The sequence below is a fragment of the Corylus avellana genome, chromosome 1, assembly GCF_965113065.1.
Source record: "Corylus avellana chromosome 1, dhCorAvel1.hap1.2, whole genome shotgun sequence".
NCBI lineage: Eukaryota > Viridiplantae > Streptophyta > Magnoliopsida > Fagales > Betulaceae > Corylus > Corylus avellana.
In genome coordinates this window covers 13,609,153-13,625,873 of record NC_142490.1, presented here as the reverse complement: position 1 = coordinate 13,625,873, position 16,721 = coordinate 13,609,153, and the positions used below count along the sequence as shown (strand labels likewise).

General features: G+C 38.7%; 2 protein-coding genes across 2 annotated transcripts; both read left to right on the top strand.

Moving 5' to 3' along the window:
* The first annotated feature begins 1,458 nt into the window (after positions 1-1,458).
* Positions 1,459-14,529, top strand: LOC132173049 (uncharacterized). The gene is made up of 3 exons (XM_088513491.1): positions 1,459-1,514; positions 2,894-6,689; positions 13,975-14,529. Exons 1-3 carry the CDS (start codon positions 1,459-1,461, stop codon positions 14,470-14,472), a joined length of 4,350 nt encoding a protein of 1,449 aa, XP_088369617.1. The 3' UTR covers positions 14,473-14,529.
* Positions 14,530-15,196: 667 nt separating this feature from the next.
* LOC132172026 (uncharacterized protein At5g01610-like) lies at positions 15,197-15,986 on the top strand. Its single transcript, XM_059583448.2, has one exon. The coding sequence runs from the start codon at positions 15,252-15,254 to the stop codon at positions 15,762-15,764; it is 513 nt and encodes a 170-aa protein (XP_059439431.2). The 5' UTR covers positions 15,197-15,251; the 3' UTR covers positions 15,765-15,986.
* The last annotated feature ends 735 nt before the right edge of the window (positions 15,987-16,721 follow it).

The window sequence follows — 16,721 nt, the reverse complement described above, 5'->3', positions numbered from 1 at the left end:
TTTTTTTTCTTTTGTTTTTAACAAATATTGATCTACATCTAATTGTGTTTCTCATAAGCAGTTGTACTTTGTTGAAAACATTTTCTCAAATATGAACCTCATATTGACATTAAAACATTTTTTTAAAACCAAGAAAAAATTATACTCTCCAAAACACTTAAAAACATTTTTTTGGTTGTTAGAGTAATTCTATTTATTACCTCTATATCCCTATAAAGCCTATGTTTCTGTGATCTCCCGGTTAAATAACTAATTTTCATTTATCAAATGTTGTAGAAACCGCACTATATTAGCTATATTGGCTTTATGGGAAAGCAGGGGAATGGGAAAGCATTACTCTAAAAAATATGTAAACAACACATTCAATTTTCTCCCCCAAAATTTAGAAGAAAATTCTGCCTATTCATAATCTGTCTGCATATCTCATATGGTAAAACAATATCTTCTCTTTTTTTTTTCTCAAAAAAGGGTGTTGGATTTTGCTAACACGACAAAAAAATAATTTTTTCCTGACATGCATTTTTTGATGTGTTAAGTGGTCTGACACGTCAATAAATGTTACTAATGTGGCATTTTTTATGTGTGTCAGATGTTAAAATTTTGGATGTCAGAAATAAAAAATTTCTGATGTATCAATAGTAACACATCAGAAATATTTTGACACGTCAGAAAAATTTTCTCACATGTCAGAAAAATTTTAAAAAATTATTAAAAAAATAATAATTTTTCTTTTTTAAAATTTTCTCTGGAAATTTTTTTTCAATTAAAAAATTATTAATTTAAATTATTTTTTAATTAAAATAATATATATTTTTTAGTTCTTTTCACCAACGTAGTTTCTCCCAGCTCTCTCCCTCTCTAGCTTCTTTTCTCCATTTTCGTTAATTCTCCAGCTAGCTCTCCCTCTCTTCTTTTCTCCATTTTCTCACTCTCTCTCTCTTCTTTCCTCCATTTTCAAAAACCCAAATCCAAAAAATCTTCAAAAAATCAAAAACCCAAATAAAAAAATCAACATGAAAAATTAAAAACACAAACGTCAAACCCACCAAATCTTCAAAAACCCAAAAAATCTTCTTATATTCTCTTTTTTTTTTTTTTTTTTTCTTCTTCTTCTCTTCTCCTTTCTTTTTCTTCTTCTTCTGCCGTGTAGAGAGATTGAGAGAGAAGAGGGAGTTGGCCGCGCAGGCAAAGAGAAGATGGAGATTGAGAGAGGGAAAGAAGATCTAGAATTAAAAGAAAAGAAGATCGGGAAAGAATAAATCATAAAAGAGGGAAAGAAGAGGGAAAAAGTTGAATGTTCCGATTTTTTTAGTGACGTGCCAGCATTTTACCACGTCAGAAATTTCTCGTTCAAAAAAAAAAGGGAAAGAAATAGAGCAGAAAACATATATATATATATATATATATATATAATTTCTATATTACTGCATGGAAAATAATAAATCAAAGAAATCCTGCATGGAAAATAATAAATCAAAGAAATCCGGATCGGAAGGCCAAGAGCAGCAACAGAGGTATTTAATAAAGATCCGGAAAGATTTTGAGTCTTATTTTCATTTAAAATTATTTCCTAATAAAAAACAAAAATTATATATATATATATATATATATATATATATATATATATTGACGTGTCAAAATTTACCACGTCAATAAATATTTAAATATTAAGTTATTTAAATAAAACTTTTAAAAATTAAATTGAATTTAAATTTTTTAACGTGTCAAATATTGGCACGTCAGGAAATCCTGATGTATTGTATGTAACACGTCAATAAATATTGACATGTCACATTCAACACGTCAAAAAAAATTTATTGATGTGCTACTTTTGCTATGTCAAGAATTATTGACATGGTAAAAATTGAGTTACTGTTTGTCACGACAAAATTTGTCTTTTTTTTTTTTTTTTTTTTTTTTTTTTTTTTTTTTTCTTTTTGGCTAGAAAAGTTTATTGAGAATTTGAAGGCGTCACCATCTGCTTTATAACACAATTATGCATGCGTGCGGACTGATGTTGCCTCTGCAGTCTTCCATAAGCTTTTGGACTTTTTTTTACGAGCTGCTTTTTTTCATTTTGCCCCCTACATTTTCAACACGTTGTTGTAGGAGCTATTCCAACGGATCATTGATTGAGCCATCATAAAAACTAAACAGCAATAGCCGTATGGCCATTATCTCCAAAACAGTAGTCAAATGACTTAAAATAATTAAATTTGGTTATTTTGAGTTATTTTTTTTTTGTCTTCAACAGAATAGTTAATTTGTAAATTTTTCATCTTGTATGAACAGTAAATAGGCTAATTACCATATTTACTGTTCACACACACTAGAAAATAAAAAATTGAGAAAAAATAATGGGTTTCTTTGTTTATTATATTCCTCTTTCTCTCTGCTGTCCCCTTTAAACAAACAAATGGTCTTCAAGTATTCAATCTCTGCTATCATCTTTCTCTCTACGGTTTTTTTTTTTTGATATTTCTCTTTAGTTTCCTTTTTATTATTATTATTATTATTATTATTTTATGCTTTCATCCTTGTTTTATGTTGTTTTGTTTTTATGATGCTTACTGTTGATTAGACTTATGGCTTTGTATTTATTAGTTTAATGAGGTTGTTTGTTCACATGATCCTCCATTGATCGCACGTTTGTTTGTTTGTTTTTTTATTTTTTAAATGCATGAAATTAACTTCATGATTTCAATGGCAATTGAATATTTGAAATTGATTCAATATTTCTCAATATAATATTTGGCAAGAATAATTTAATGACTTCAATGTCAACATTTACTAAAAAAAAGAATATAACACTTAAATGCAAGGAGATAATGTCAATTTAATAATTTTAATTAAGTGTTGACAATGATATAATAATAATAATATTTAAATGCAGACGTCACATTAATGCTATAGTGAAGACGGAAGTAAACGAACAAAACTGGAAATTAACTTGTTTTTATGGCCACCCTGAGGTCAGCAAGCGGCCTGAGTCATGGAATCTACTGCGTCTCCTTCGCAATTTTGATCCTGTACCCTGGCTCTGCTTGGGAGATTTTAACGAAATAGTTGATCTTTCAGAAAAATGGGGTAAATGTAGAAAGGCCCAAAGGCAGATTGAAGACTTCAGAAGTGCTATTGAATCATGTCAGTTGGTGGATTTAGGTTTTTCTGGACCTAAATTTACCTGGAACAACAAGAGAGAGGGAGGAGAATTTATAAAGGAACGACTGCATCGGGCAATGGCTAACGTTCAATGGCAAGATCGCTTCCCTGTTAGGCGAATTGAGATTTTATCTACATGTACCTCTGACCACTCCCCATTGTATATCCAGTTCCAAAAGCGGATCCACAGAAGAAGGAAAAATGCAGGAAATTTTCGCTATGAGGTGGCGTGGAACCAAAAAGAAGTAAAACAAGTGGTCAAAAAAATTTGGAGGGTCAAGCAACCAGGTTATAATGGGTGGGGCCACGTAGTGGGGAATTTAAAGCAAAGTAAAAGCTCTTTTCTCCTTTGGAAGAAAATCAACAAAGACCCCACTGAAGGGGAAGTTAGTCGAATTCTGGAAAAGGTGAAATCCTTACAAGCTGACAACGGGAAATGGGATGTGAAAGAAATAAACAACCAACAAATGCAAGCACAGGAACTAATGTCGCAAATGGACTTGAAATGGCGTCAGAGGGCAAAAGAAACGTGGTTGGCCCATGGAGATAAAAACTCAAAATATTTTCATGCTAGCGCCTCACAGAGAAGAAGGATGAACCAGATTAATTCAATTATGGATCAATTTGGAGTTTACAGGGAAGACCCATCTGAGGTGGAAGGTGCTTTTGTGGAATATTTTCAGGAACTTCTTTCCTCATCAGAAACCAAAGAGATTGATGAATGTACACAAGTCATATCTGCCAGGATTTCGGAGGAGATGAATGGGAGGCTGCTCCGTGAGGTTACAATGGATGAGGTCACTCTAGCTCTGCACCAAATGGCCCCTTTAAAATCACCCGGTCCAGACGGCTTCCCTGCTGCTTTTTACCAGGACCATTGGGATTCAGTGGGTGAGGAGGTAACTTTTGCTATCAAGAATTTTTTTAATTCTGGTACAATAGATTCTGAAATCAATTATACCCATATTGCTTTGGTTCCCAAAAAGACTCACCCTCTAGGTGTGTCGGATTTCAGACCCATCAGTCTTTGTAACGTGGTTTATAAGATTCTTTCAAAAGTCATGGCAAATCGTCTTAAAATTTTACTACCAAATATTATCTCTGGTAACCAATCGGCCTTCATTCCGGGTCGGTTAATTTCAGATAATATTTTGGCAGCTTATGAAACTTTACACACTATGCACTCTCGTATGTGTGGAAGAGTGGGGTATATGGCGGTAAAGCTCGATATGAGCAAAGCATATGACCGTGTAGAATGGGTCTTTCTTGAAAAGGTGATGAGGCGTATGGGCTTTGCAAATAAATGGGTTGATCTTGTGATGAAATGTATTACCACTGTGTCTTACTCTGTTATTGTGAATGGTTCAGCTGTGGGTTTTTTTAAGCCTACCCGGGGTATCCGACAGGGAGACCCACTATCTCCATATCTTTTCTTACTTTGTGCAGAAGTCCTAAGCGCAAAACTCACACATGAGGCATCGACGGGGAGACTGAAGGGGGTCCCTACTTCTTTCAAAGGTTTGAGATTAAACCATCTGTTTTTTGCTGACGACAGTTTGCTTTTCTGCAAAGCTACTGAACAGGAGTGGAACTACCTAAAAGGGGTGCTGGAGGCTTACGAGCAAGCGTCGGGCCAAAAACTGAACAACGACAAGACTTCAATCTTTTTTAGCCGAAACACAAGCCAAACTGACCGGGAGCGTATTTTGGCAGTTGTCGGTGTCCCAGCAACACAGAGGTTTGATACTTATTTGGGTCTGCCGGCGTTGGTGGGCAAATCCCGAATTGGCGAATTCAAAAATTTGACAGACCGGGTGAAGCGGCGGGTCTCTGATTGGAAGACCAAATTACTTTCACAGGCAGGGAAAGAGGTCCTTTTAAAAGCGGTAGTGCAAGCTATTCCCACCTACAGCATGAGTATCTTTCTCCTTCCCAAAGAATTGTGTAAGGAGATTAATCAATTGATGCAGAAGTTTTGGTGGGGTCATAAGGAGAACGACAGGAAAATTCACTGGATGAGCTGGGAGAAAATGGGAAGGGCTAAGGATATAGGAGGATTGGGATTTCGGGATTTGATCGGTTTCAACAAAGCTCTCCTTGCTAAACAAGGTTGGCGACTCATGCAATTCCCCGAAAGCCTATCCGCCAGAATTATTAAAGCAAAGTACTACCAGCAGGGATCTTTTCTTTCGGCAAAATTGGGTAACCGTCCCTCTTTCGCTTGGAGGAGTATTTTATCGGGACGAGATTTATTAGAAGAAGGTATTATTTGGCGCATTGGCAATGGGAGAACAGCCCGAATAAAAAGTGATAAATGGATTCCCACGCCCAGTACCTACAAACCATGGTCCTCCAATCAAATTTTCGACTCTGAAACTGTTGTGGCTGATCTTTTGGAGGGGAACCCGGTGCAATGGAATAAACACCTTATCTCTCAAACTTTTTGCGCAGAAGAGGCGGAAGTAATCTGCAATATCCCTTTAAGCCGATATAATCGGGAAGACAAAATTATCTGGCGTGCGACATCTTCCGGTGAATTCTCGGTTAGAAGCGCTTACCACTTGGAAATAGAACGAAATGAAAGGAGGAGGGGGGAGTGCTCGTCTGGTGGTGCCGGTCAAGCAATCTGGAAAAAGATATGGAAACTGAAGATCCCAAACTCCACCAAAATGTTTCTGTGGAGAGCTTGTAATAATATCCTGCCCACAAAGTCCAATCTTAAAAAGCGGAAAGTCTTGCCGGAGGACCAATGTATGTTTTGCTGCAGGAGCCCAGAAAATGCGGCCCATATTTTGTGGGACTGTGTCTCGTCACAGGATGTCTGGTGTGGGAGCAGCAGAAAATTACAAAAAATGGTGGTTGGGGGTGCATGTTTTACGAACATTCTGGAGGAAATGGTGAAGCGGCTGCCAGAGGAGGATTTAGAATTATTTGCAATGATAGCCAAGGGAATTTGGAAGAGACGAAACGAAGTGCTTCATGGGGGACCCTTTACCCATCCTGACGAAGTAGTTGAAAAAGCCAAGACATCTCTTCAACTTTTCCACAACGCAAACGCCAAGGCTCCAGCAGCACCTGTTGTACCCTCGGCTGGGAGGCAGAAATGGGAACCTCCATCGTCTGGTTTTTTTAAGGTGAACTGGGATGTAGCTATAGCCTCGAAGGAGAAGCGGATGGGAGTAGGTGTATTGATCCGGGATGAGAAGGGATTCGTGATAGCAGGCCTCGCCAAGCCCATATGGGCAGAACACGAACCGGTCACAGCAGAAGCTTCTGCTGCACTCTGTGCAGTGGAATTCTGTAGAGAGGTTGGCATTCACGACATTCTCTTGGAAGGGGACTCTCTAATGGTAGTGAAGGCCATAAATGATCCAAACCCAAACTGGCTACGGTATGGGCAGCTCATAGAAGACACCAGATTGGCTTTGGGGTCCCTCCGTAGATGGAACGTTCGCCATGTCAAACGAGAAGCCAATTCAGCGGCTCATGAAATGGCCCAGCACGCTTTAAAGATCTCAACTGACCAAGTGTGGCTTGAAGAACCCCCCCAGTGTATTCTTGACATTGTTATTTTAGAGCAATTAGCTCTATCTATGTAGGGCTTTGTCCCGCATTTCTCAGTTTTATCTGAATAAAGATTGCTTTCTCTCAAAAAAAAAAAAAAAGAGTTGAATTTTACTGTCAAAAAAATAATATTTAAATGCAAGTAGCGAAAGAAATAGATAATCTGTTGAAGATAATAGAGAAAAAGTAGTAGGTAAAGTAGATAGTTGTACTTTTTCAGTAGCTATTCTGACTATTATTACTGGAGATGGTCTAATATAACAATTATTTAGTTCAAGTCTTCATTGGTGTGAAAACTAGTTGTTTAAAAAAAAAAAAAAAAAAACTATTTTAAGACATAATTAATGAAAATATAAGTTTTAAAAATACAATTAAGTGTTTAATAAAATTTATGATGAAAAAAAAAAATGTTCTTTAAACTATTTTTAAAATAGTGTGTTTTGAAATGCACTATTTTGCTTGTTGCTTAAAGACATGAATTTTTTTTATCCTCTCCAACTATTATTGCTTTCATACTCTCAACTATTATTTTAGTGGTTTAATGGCTCAAGGAAATCCTCAAAGTGATTAGGCATATACTAGGGTATAGATTCGAATCTCAGCAATGGAGAATCCCCACATATCCCTAATTAGTATTAACCATCTTCATTCTTATTGATGCCCTTGGTGGGGCTGGATCAGGCTGTGACTCAATCGAACTTGAGTGCACATGCGGTTCCTACTGTCTAAACCCCTACTATGCGGCTCTCAACGGGTAAGTAGTAGGTGCTACTATGGTCATTCACAAATAGAATAGTCACAATTGGTCTCCCAGCCTACTTTTTTAGCTAAATAATAATAATAATAATAATAATTTCTTTCATACGCCTAAACATACACTTTCTATGATTTTGTTAAAATGTGCACTTTAACCTATGAATCAAAAGTCATACCCACTGAGAAATAAAAAGAATAGCACTCATAATAGAACAAGAAACAGTAGGGATGGCATACAAATGGTGAGCTGTATCTATCATGGTTAAATCAATGTTAACCTATGAATCAAAAGTCATACCCACCAAGAAAAGAATAGCACTCATAATAGAACAAGAAACAGTAGGGATGGCATAAAAATGATGAGCTGTATCTATTATGGTTAAATCAATGAACATGTAGCAGGTAGCTTATAAACAGAGAGAGAAAATGCTTATCCTTTATTCAAATAAGCATTTCGAGGATGATTTAACCTCCAATTCAACATGAACTAACATTCCACTCAAAACGTACTTACCCTTCCATCTAAACTTCATTTTTTACTCCTCAACTAACATCAATTCTAACAACTCAAAAAGAAAAATACAAACAAATTCGGTTACAACAACTAACTTCCTTTATTACACGTCACTCTTCCCAGAATGTCTTCTGCCAGCTGCCTTTATCCCCTGATTCAACTACTTGCCATCTGTCACCTATTTCCTCCTCATTTCTTGCAAGGTTGCCACGTCCTTGCAATTCTGCCACGTCTTGCACAACACATGTGACTGAACATTGAGGGGTTGCATGGTAATAATAACCCAACATTTATTCAAATTGAAGAAATAAAAGTTTTATTTTTATTTTTAAACTTTTGTCAAAAAGTGCATTTTTGTTATTTTTAGGCATTCTAAATCCTTAAAAGCGCTTTTAATTTTTTTACTAAACGAGTATTTTTTTTTTAATCTAACTTTTTGAGTGATAAACGCATTTTTAAGCCCTTTAAACGCAGTAAACGTGAAAATAAAGTTCAAACTTCAAACATCTTTTTTAATAACATGTTAAATTATCATTTATCTTAAAAATTTAAAATTATAAAAATAAAAAAATTAAATTATTTAATTTAGATTTGAATAAATTAAAATCTAGCTCTTTTCTCAAACCATTTACTGAAAACAGACCCCAATTTTTAGTCTTTAAGTGGTAGCTCAATCGGCTATGAACCACACCTAATAAAGGGGAGGTCACTAGTTTGAATCCCTCCTCCCCTTCCCTTGTGTGAACATGTCAAAAAAAAAAAAAAAAAAAAAACACCAATTTTTATTTTTTATTTTAAATTTTTATGAGCCCTCAAACAAAAACTTTGAGATTCGAGAACACTTTAGCTATGTTTGGCAAAGGAAAGCCCCGCACTGTAACTGGAACAGCACTGTTCCAGCTACAGTGCAGGGCTGACATTTGGCCAGCTTTTTCATTTTTTTTTTTAATTTTTTAAGCAAAATAAAAAAAAAATAAAAAAAAATAAAAAAACAGAGGGGAAAGATGGGGTGGCTCCAGCCACCCCCTTGGCCAAAAATGGGGTGGTCGATGGGGTGGTTCCAGCCACCCCTTGGCCAAAATGGGGTGGCCGGACCACCCCATTTTTGGCCAAGGGGGTGGCTGGAGCCACCCCCTGGCCGATCTGGGGGTGGTCGAACCACCCCCGTGGCCAAGGGGGTGGTTCGGCCACCCCCTTGGCCCAAAAAAAAAAAAAAAAAGGATCGGTGCATTTGGGGGTGGCCGGACCACCCCCAAGGGGCTGGGGGTGGTTTCGGCCACCCCATACCGGCCGTATGGGGTGGTCGGACCACCCCCAAGGGGCTGGGGGTGGTTTCGGCCACCCCATACGGCCGGTATGGGGTGGCCGAAACCACCCCCAGCCCCTTGGGGGTGGTCCGGCCACCCCCAAATGCACCGATCCTTTTTTTTTTTTTTTTTTTTTGGGCCAAGGGGGTGGCCGGACCACCCCCTTGGCCACGGGGGTGGTTCGACCACCCCCAGATCGGCCAGGGGGTGGCTCCAGCCACCCCTTTGGCCAAAAATGGGGTGATCCGGCCACCCCATTTTGGCCAAGGGGTGGCTGGAACACCCCATCTTTCCCCTCTGTTTTCTTTTTTTTTTTTTTTTTTTTAATATTTTGCTTAAAAAATTAAAAAATTAAAAAGCTGGCCAAATGTCATCTCCGCACTGTAGCTGGAACAGTGCGGGGCTTTCTTTTGCCAAAAGCTTTTGAGCACTCGTTTATAATTCTTGGAATGGAATTATGCACAGATGTCAAACCAAGCAACACGCGGCACACTATGGAGTTTGCAGAAGGAACTAGGGTCGGAAAATTAGTGCCATGCCATGCAAGAGAGAAGAGACAATCATTGAAAGCATTTTGATGACAATTGTGACGAAAATGCTCAGCCTCAACCAAGTTGCATCAATCAACTGCCACTGTGTTAAGTATGACTTGAATTAAAAGTCATGGTGGGACCCAATATTTTGTCTCCTTCTTCAAGTAGGAGAGGTTTTTTGGTTCAACCGGTTTACTCCTTTTGGGTTTAGGAGACTTTTGTCCAAGTTTGTTTTGGAGTCCTTCTCCTATGTGTTATTGGACTCCTTGTTTGACTTATAGTAGAAATCCTAGACCAACATGTAAAAGGAGAGTTAAGCTTCTATATAAGGAACAAAGCACAAGGTGAATTTGTGTGTGTGCCAAAAACGTGAAGCACCAAAGGGAGGAGAAAAAAGAGAGAAAAAGTGAGAGTAAGAAAGAGAGTGTTTTTTCCCTTTTTTGTTATTATTCTCCTTTGGGTAAAGTGAGAATTGGGTGTATTTGGGGCTTTGGGTTTGAGTGGTTTTCTCACCCTGTTACTCTCTTGTACTCATCTTTTGATAGTGAATTTTCTCCGGGTCGTCTCCGCCGGTGGATGTAGGCTTGTTAAGCCGAACCACTTAAATCTTTGTGTCGTGTGTGATTGCTTATCTTTGTTATTCCGCATTCTTCTTATTTTTCGCATCTCACGGGTCTTGGGAAATAGGATTAATTTCCTAACAACTGGTATCAGAGCTTTTGGTTCGAGTGGGAGCGATGGCAGGTGAAGAAGGAAAGATGGGAATCGAGAAATTCGACGGCAAAGATTTTGGGTTTTGGAAGGTACAGATTGAAGATATTCTTTACGGGAAGGATCTTCATCAACCTCTTTTGGAAGAACAACCTGACGACATGGATGATAGCGAGTGGGCTCTGCTTGATCGTAAAGCCCTAGCAGTTATCAGGTTATCACTGTCAAAATCAGTTGCACACAACGTTGTAAAGGAGAAGACAGCAGCAGGTCTAATGGCGGCTTTGTCAAGCATGTATGAGAAGCCGTCGGCTAACAACAAGGTGCATCTGATGAAGAAATTGTTCAACCTAAAGATGGCGGAAGGGGCTTCGGTGGCACATCATCTCAATGAGTTCAACACCATCACAAATCAATTATCCTCGGTGGAAATTAATTTTGATGATGAGGTTCGCGCGTTGATCGTCTTGGCATCTTTGCCAAATAGCTGGGAAGCAGTGAGGATGGCTGTGAGTAACTCTGTAGGAAAGAGTAAACTAAGCTATGAAGACGTCAGGGATTTGATTCTCAGTGAAGAGGTTCGCAGAAGAGATGCGGGTGAAGCCTCTTGTTCTGGTGCTGCTTTAAACCTCGAGACTCGGGGCAGAGGACAAGATAGAAACTCTGGTCAAGGCAGATCAAATTCCAGAAAAGGGAGAAGCAAATCTAGATTCAGACAACAACCTGAGTGTTGGAACTGTGGCAAGATTGGCCACTACAAGAAGAATTGCAGGGAACTGCGGAAGGAGACTGAGAACGATTATGCAAACGTAGTGACAGAAGAAGTATATGATGCCCTACTTCTATCTGTTGACAGTCCCCTTGATTCTTGGGTCTTAGATTCAGGAGTATCTTTTCATACGACAGCGATCCGTGAAATTCTCGAGAACTATGTTGCTGGAGATTTCGGGAAGGTGTATTTGGCTGACGGAACGACGCTGGATGTTGTGGGCCTAGGCGATGTTCGCATTAAAGTTCACAGTGACTCGGTATGGAAGCTACAGAAGGTCAGGCATGTTCCTGAACTGAAGAAGAATCTGATTTCAGTAGGACAGCTTGATGAAGAAGGGCATTCAATTCATTTCCATGGTGGAAAGTGGAAGGTCAGCAAGGGAGCCATGATTTTGGCTACTGGTCATAAAACAAATACTCTCTATATGACCATGAACAGCAAGGATACAGATGCTGTTGTAGATACGACTGCTGACTCAAAACTATGGCACCGAAGGCTTGGGCACATGAGCGGGAAAGAGATGAAGGTACTTATGTCAAAAGGGAAACTACCGAGGTTAAAGTCAGTTGAGTCTGATTTGTGTGAAGGCTGCATCATAAGGAAGCAGAAGAAGGTGAGTTTCGCGGAAGTTGGCAAAGCACCTAAGCTTGGAAAGCTGGAGCTGGTACACACGGATTTGTGGGGTCCAGCACCAGTGGCATCTCTTGGAGGCTCGCGGTATTACATCACATTTATTGATGACTCAAGCAGGAAGGTATGGGTTTATTTCTTGAAAAGTAAATCTGATGTATTTGAGACTTTTAAGAAATGGAAGGCCATGGTTGAGACTGAAACGGGCTTGAAGCTCAAGCGTTTGAGATCAGACAATGGAGGAGAATACGAAGACAGGGGGTTTAAACAGTTTTGTGCAGTGAATGGGATTAGAATGGAGAAAACTATCCCAGGAATGCCGCAGCAGAATGGCGTGGCTGAGTGCATGAATAGAACTCTCAATGAGCGTGCTAGGAGTATGAGGTTGCATGCTGGGTTACCAAAGACTTTCTGGGCTGATGCAGTGAGCACTGCTGCATACCTGATAAATAGGGGGTCTTCCGTTCCCCTGAGCCATAGACTACCGGAAGAAGTCTGGAGTGGAAAAGAGGTAAATCTTTCACATCTGAAAGTTTTTGGTTGTGCTTCGTATGTCCATGTTGAGTCTGATACCATGAGTAAACTAGATGGTAAATCTAGTAAGTGTTTCTTCATTGGATATGGAGATGAGGCCTTTGGTTATCGATTTTGGGATGATCAAAATCGGAAGATCATTAGAAGTCGGAATGTGACTTTTAATGAGTGTGCTATGTACAAGGATGGGTCAAGTGCAGAACCTGAAGTTACAGAGCAGGAACTGAAGAAGTCTGAGTTTGTTAACTTAGATGATCTTTCTAAAAGTACAGTGCAGAAAGAGAAACAATTCGTGGAGGTGGAGCTTGATAAACAGTGTTCACTCACGGATGAATGTGATGACAGAAAATCTTCAAGAAACTTACAGCACCGGGAAGAGTCTTATTCTTTAGCAAGAGGCAAAGAGAAACAGGATCGAAAAGCAACAAAGAGGTATGGCTTTGAAGATATGGTTTCTTTTGCTCTAACGGCTTGTAGTGGAGATCCATCGTCTACTCAGAATAGTACACTGAAAGAGGTGGAGTTACTACGGAGAGGTAAAACTTGGGAATCTGGAGAATTACCCAAAGGAAAGAAGGCTAAAGGGTGTAGATGGGTCTACAGGAAGAAAGAGTCATCGGATAAAGCTGTATGGTCGACAGGACAGATAGGGAGGCATGGTGCTATGTCTAAACCAAGTCCTATGCTCAAGTTCAAGAGGTACTTGGACTTGAGTGACACTTGTAGAGTGTGATTGCCCTTGGGGGCTGAGGCGGAGACAATCGGACGAGACACGTTTTGGTAGACTTGATGGGATTCAAGTCAAGGTGGAGATTGTTAAGTATGACTTGAATTAAAAGTCATGGTGGGACCCAATATTTTGTCTCCTTCTTCAAGTAGGAGAGGTTTTTTGGTTCAACCGGTTTACTCCTTTTGGGTTTAGGAGACTTTTGTCCAAGTTTGTTTTGGAGTCCTTCTCCTATGTGTTATTGGACTCCTTGTTTGACTTATAGTAGAAATCCTAGACCAACATGTAAAAGGAGAGTTAAGCTTCTATATAAGGAACAAAGCACAAGGTGAATTTGTGTGTGTGCCAAAAACGTGAAGCACCAAAGGGAGGAGAAAAAAGAGAGAAAAAGTGAGAGTAAGAAAGAGAGTGTTTTTTCCCTTTTTTGTTATTATTCTCCTTTGGGTAAAGTGAGAATTGGGTGTATTTGGGGCTTTGGGTTTGAGTGGTTTTCTCACCCTGTTACTCTCTTGTACTCATCTTTTGATAGTGAATTTTCTCCGGGTCGTCTCCGCCGGTGGATGTAGGCTTGTTAAGCCGAACCACTTAAATCTTTGTGTCGTGTGTGATTGCTTATCTTTGTTATTCCGCATTCTTCTTATTTTTCGCATCTCACGGGTCTTGGGAAATAGGATTAATTTCCTAACACACTGCACTCACGTCTCCATCTATATGATCTCCAATTGCTCAGTACTCCATTTTCTGCATAACCAAACACCATTTAGAAACCAAAACCCATGTCTTTGATCATGTCGTTTCTGATCTCTGCAATTCTCTTCGTTTTGATCATCTGCTGTTCAACCCCATTTGCGGTTTGCGATGATAAGCCCTCGGCTTACGAAGTTCTTCAAGACAACAACTTTCCGGTCGGCCTTCTCCCCAGAGGTGTAACAGGGTACGAAATAAACAAAAAAACAGGGGAGTTCTCTGCCTACTTCAATGGAAGCTGTAGCTTTTCCCTTGAAAATTCGTATCACCTCAAGTATGAGCCCACCATAAAGGGCGTGATATCCGAAGGCAAGCTCAAGAATTTGAAGGGTGTGACTGTGAAGGTGGTCTTCTTGTGGCTCGAGATTGTGGAAGTGGTTCGCAACGGCGACGAGCTCCAGTTCTCCGTCGGAGTTGCTTCCACTGGCTTTCCGGTGGAGAATTTTGTGGAGTGTCCGCACTGTGGGTGTGGAATGAAGTGTAATAAATCCAGTGATTTTGTGTCTTCTTTTTAGGTGAGAAAATTCGAATATTAAGGAGAGAAAGAGGGTTCACATCAAGAGCTTTGCCACTAAGGGCAGAAAGGTCAATGTCCTACGTACTCTAAATGCTTAATTAGTTTATAATTTATGGCTTTATTTATTTATTTATTTTTTTTTGACATATTCGCATAAGAGGAAGTAGGGGGGTTCGAACTAGTGACCTCCACTTTATTAGACGTGATCCCAGCCTATTGAACTACCTTTTGAAGACAATTTATGGCCTTTTTCGTTTAATTGGAGTGATACAATTTTTATTATAATTTTTATACAACTAATGCGACGATCCATAATTAGAGAAGAAATAACTAAAAATGTATGATTAATAAGTTAATCACTAATTAATTACATTAATTTATCAAATTTTTTCTTTAATTATCACACCAATTATAACGAAAATTTATAATTGATAAAATGATTAATGAATGCATATAGAGTTAATAATAATTAATTCTTTAATTATTTTTATCATGGACTGATAAATGATAAATCAATTTATAAAAAGGTCCTCCTAGTAAAACCATGGAAGCTCAATACAAGGAAGTGAAAAAGGGTCGCCGGCCGGAGATTGATAGCATCTTCCCAAGAGAGAAGAGAGGGACTCAGCGGTATATAAAAGGAATATCCTTCCGTTTATCAATATATATATAATATCCCTACAACTTCCTCCCACCAGCCTCAACACAACCAAACGGTCAAACTCCCATCTAACACACACACACACAAACACACAGAGAAGTTTGAACAGAAGAAAAATGGGTTCCATCTTCCAACGAAAACCCATCTCTCCTATGGCAATTCCATGCCTAATAATCTTCTTCTTTCTGATCTCTATGTCAACCCCATCTGCGGCGCTGACGGCATACGAAGCTCTTGAAGAATACGACTTCCCAGTCGGCATTCTTCCCAAAGGCGTATTGGGCTACGAACTTGACAGCTCAACAGGTAAATTCTCAGTGTATCTCAACGGTACATGTACTTTCACCATTGATTCTTACGAGCTCAAGTACAAGTCGACGATAACGGGAGTGATAGCAAAAGACAAGATCTCAAGCTTGAGTGGCATCAAAGTTAAGGTACTCCTCTTCTGGCTCAGCATTGTCACAGTCACTCGTGAAGATGATGAGCTTGCATTCTCTGTGGGGATCGCTTCTGCAGATTTTGCTGTCATTAATTTCGAGGAGAGCCCGACCTGTGGATGTGGGTTTGATTGTGTTAATGTTGTGAAAGGAAGGAACATTAAGCCCACTAATCTTGTGTCAGCTTGAGCTTTAAGATAATTAAATAACATGATAATTATTAATTACCAATAATTACCTAGGTTAGCAATCTGTATGCTTATGTACTTTGTCTTGATGTACATTTTGATCTCTGAAATGGGTTTTTTTTTTTTTTTTTTCTTGATATGTTTTGAATTTGTGCATCTTGTTCGTATGAGTTTGTGTTGGTTGAATTATTGTTTGTAAAGCATTTTGACTTGCTGGTTAACCTCAAACGGTATGTTTACTCTTTATTTATTATTATTATTATTATTTTTCCTCTTTTGAGTTGAAAGTCAGAATAATAATTGAGTTTATATGATTGTTACATATCAGGATTTACAGAAATTTATAGGGGAATTTCAGTTTCTGAAATTTCAGATTTAGGTCGTCTATCTGTCATCTAAAAGATCATAATCCAATTGTTACTGTATTTTGAGAGAGAATTTTAATTTTTTGGAAAAGGGTGAAAAATGACCGTGTGGGTTAAAAGAATCTTAATGAAAATGTTTTCACTTTAATCAGGTAGTCATTAGATTGTGTGCACAACAAATTAGCCCTAAACACTTACCATAATTATTAATGCCAAACTTTGGTTAGGCAAATTAAGAACCAATGGTCCTAGTGTAATTATAACAGGAGGTACATATGATTGAGCATTTGTAATTTTTTTTTTTTTTTGAAACCTGAATATAATTTATTGATAAGAGCTTTGCTTTGCACTAACACGTGGTAAAACACTAGAAGGAAAATCTGCCACCCATAGTTTTTCAGATGACAAATGTAAAGCCAATTTTGCCAAACTATCAGCCACCTCATTGACACAGCGGGGGATGTGTTCAACTTTCCAATCTTGGAACTACAACAGATGGGTCTTCATAGCCTCCATTACCAATCCGAAACTCCCCATCCAAGACCCGCTCCTGCTAAGACGCTGCACAATCTCCAAAGCATCTCCTTCAAGAA

Excerpts from the sequence above, each read along its gene's own strand:
- LOC132172026 (XM_059583448.2), top strand. The coding sequence starts at position 15,252 with ATGGGTTCCATCTTCCAACGAAAACCCATCTCTCCTATGGCAATTCCA.
- LOC132173049 (XM_088513491.1), top strand. The coding sequence starts at position 1,459 with ATGGAAAATAATAAATCAAAGAAATCCGGATCGGAAGGCCAAGAGCAG. Across the intron at positions 1,515-2,893 it reads GGCCAAGAGCAGCAACAGAG|ACGTCACATTAATGCTATAG; the intron begins GTATTTAATAAA and ends ATTTAAATGCAG. Across the intron at positions 6,690-13,974 it reads TAAAGATCTCAACTGACCAA|AAACCAAAACCCATGTCTTT; the intron begins GTGTGGCTTGAA and ends AACACCATTTAG.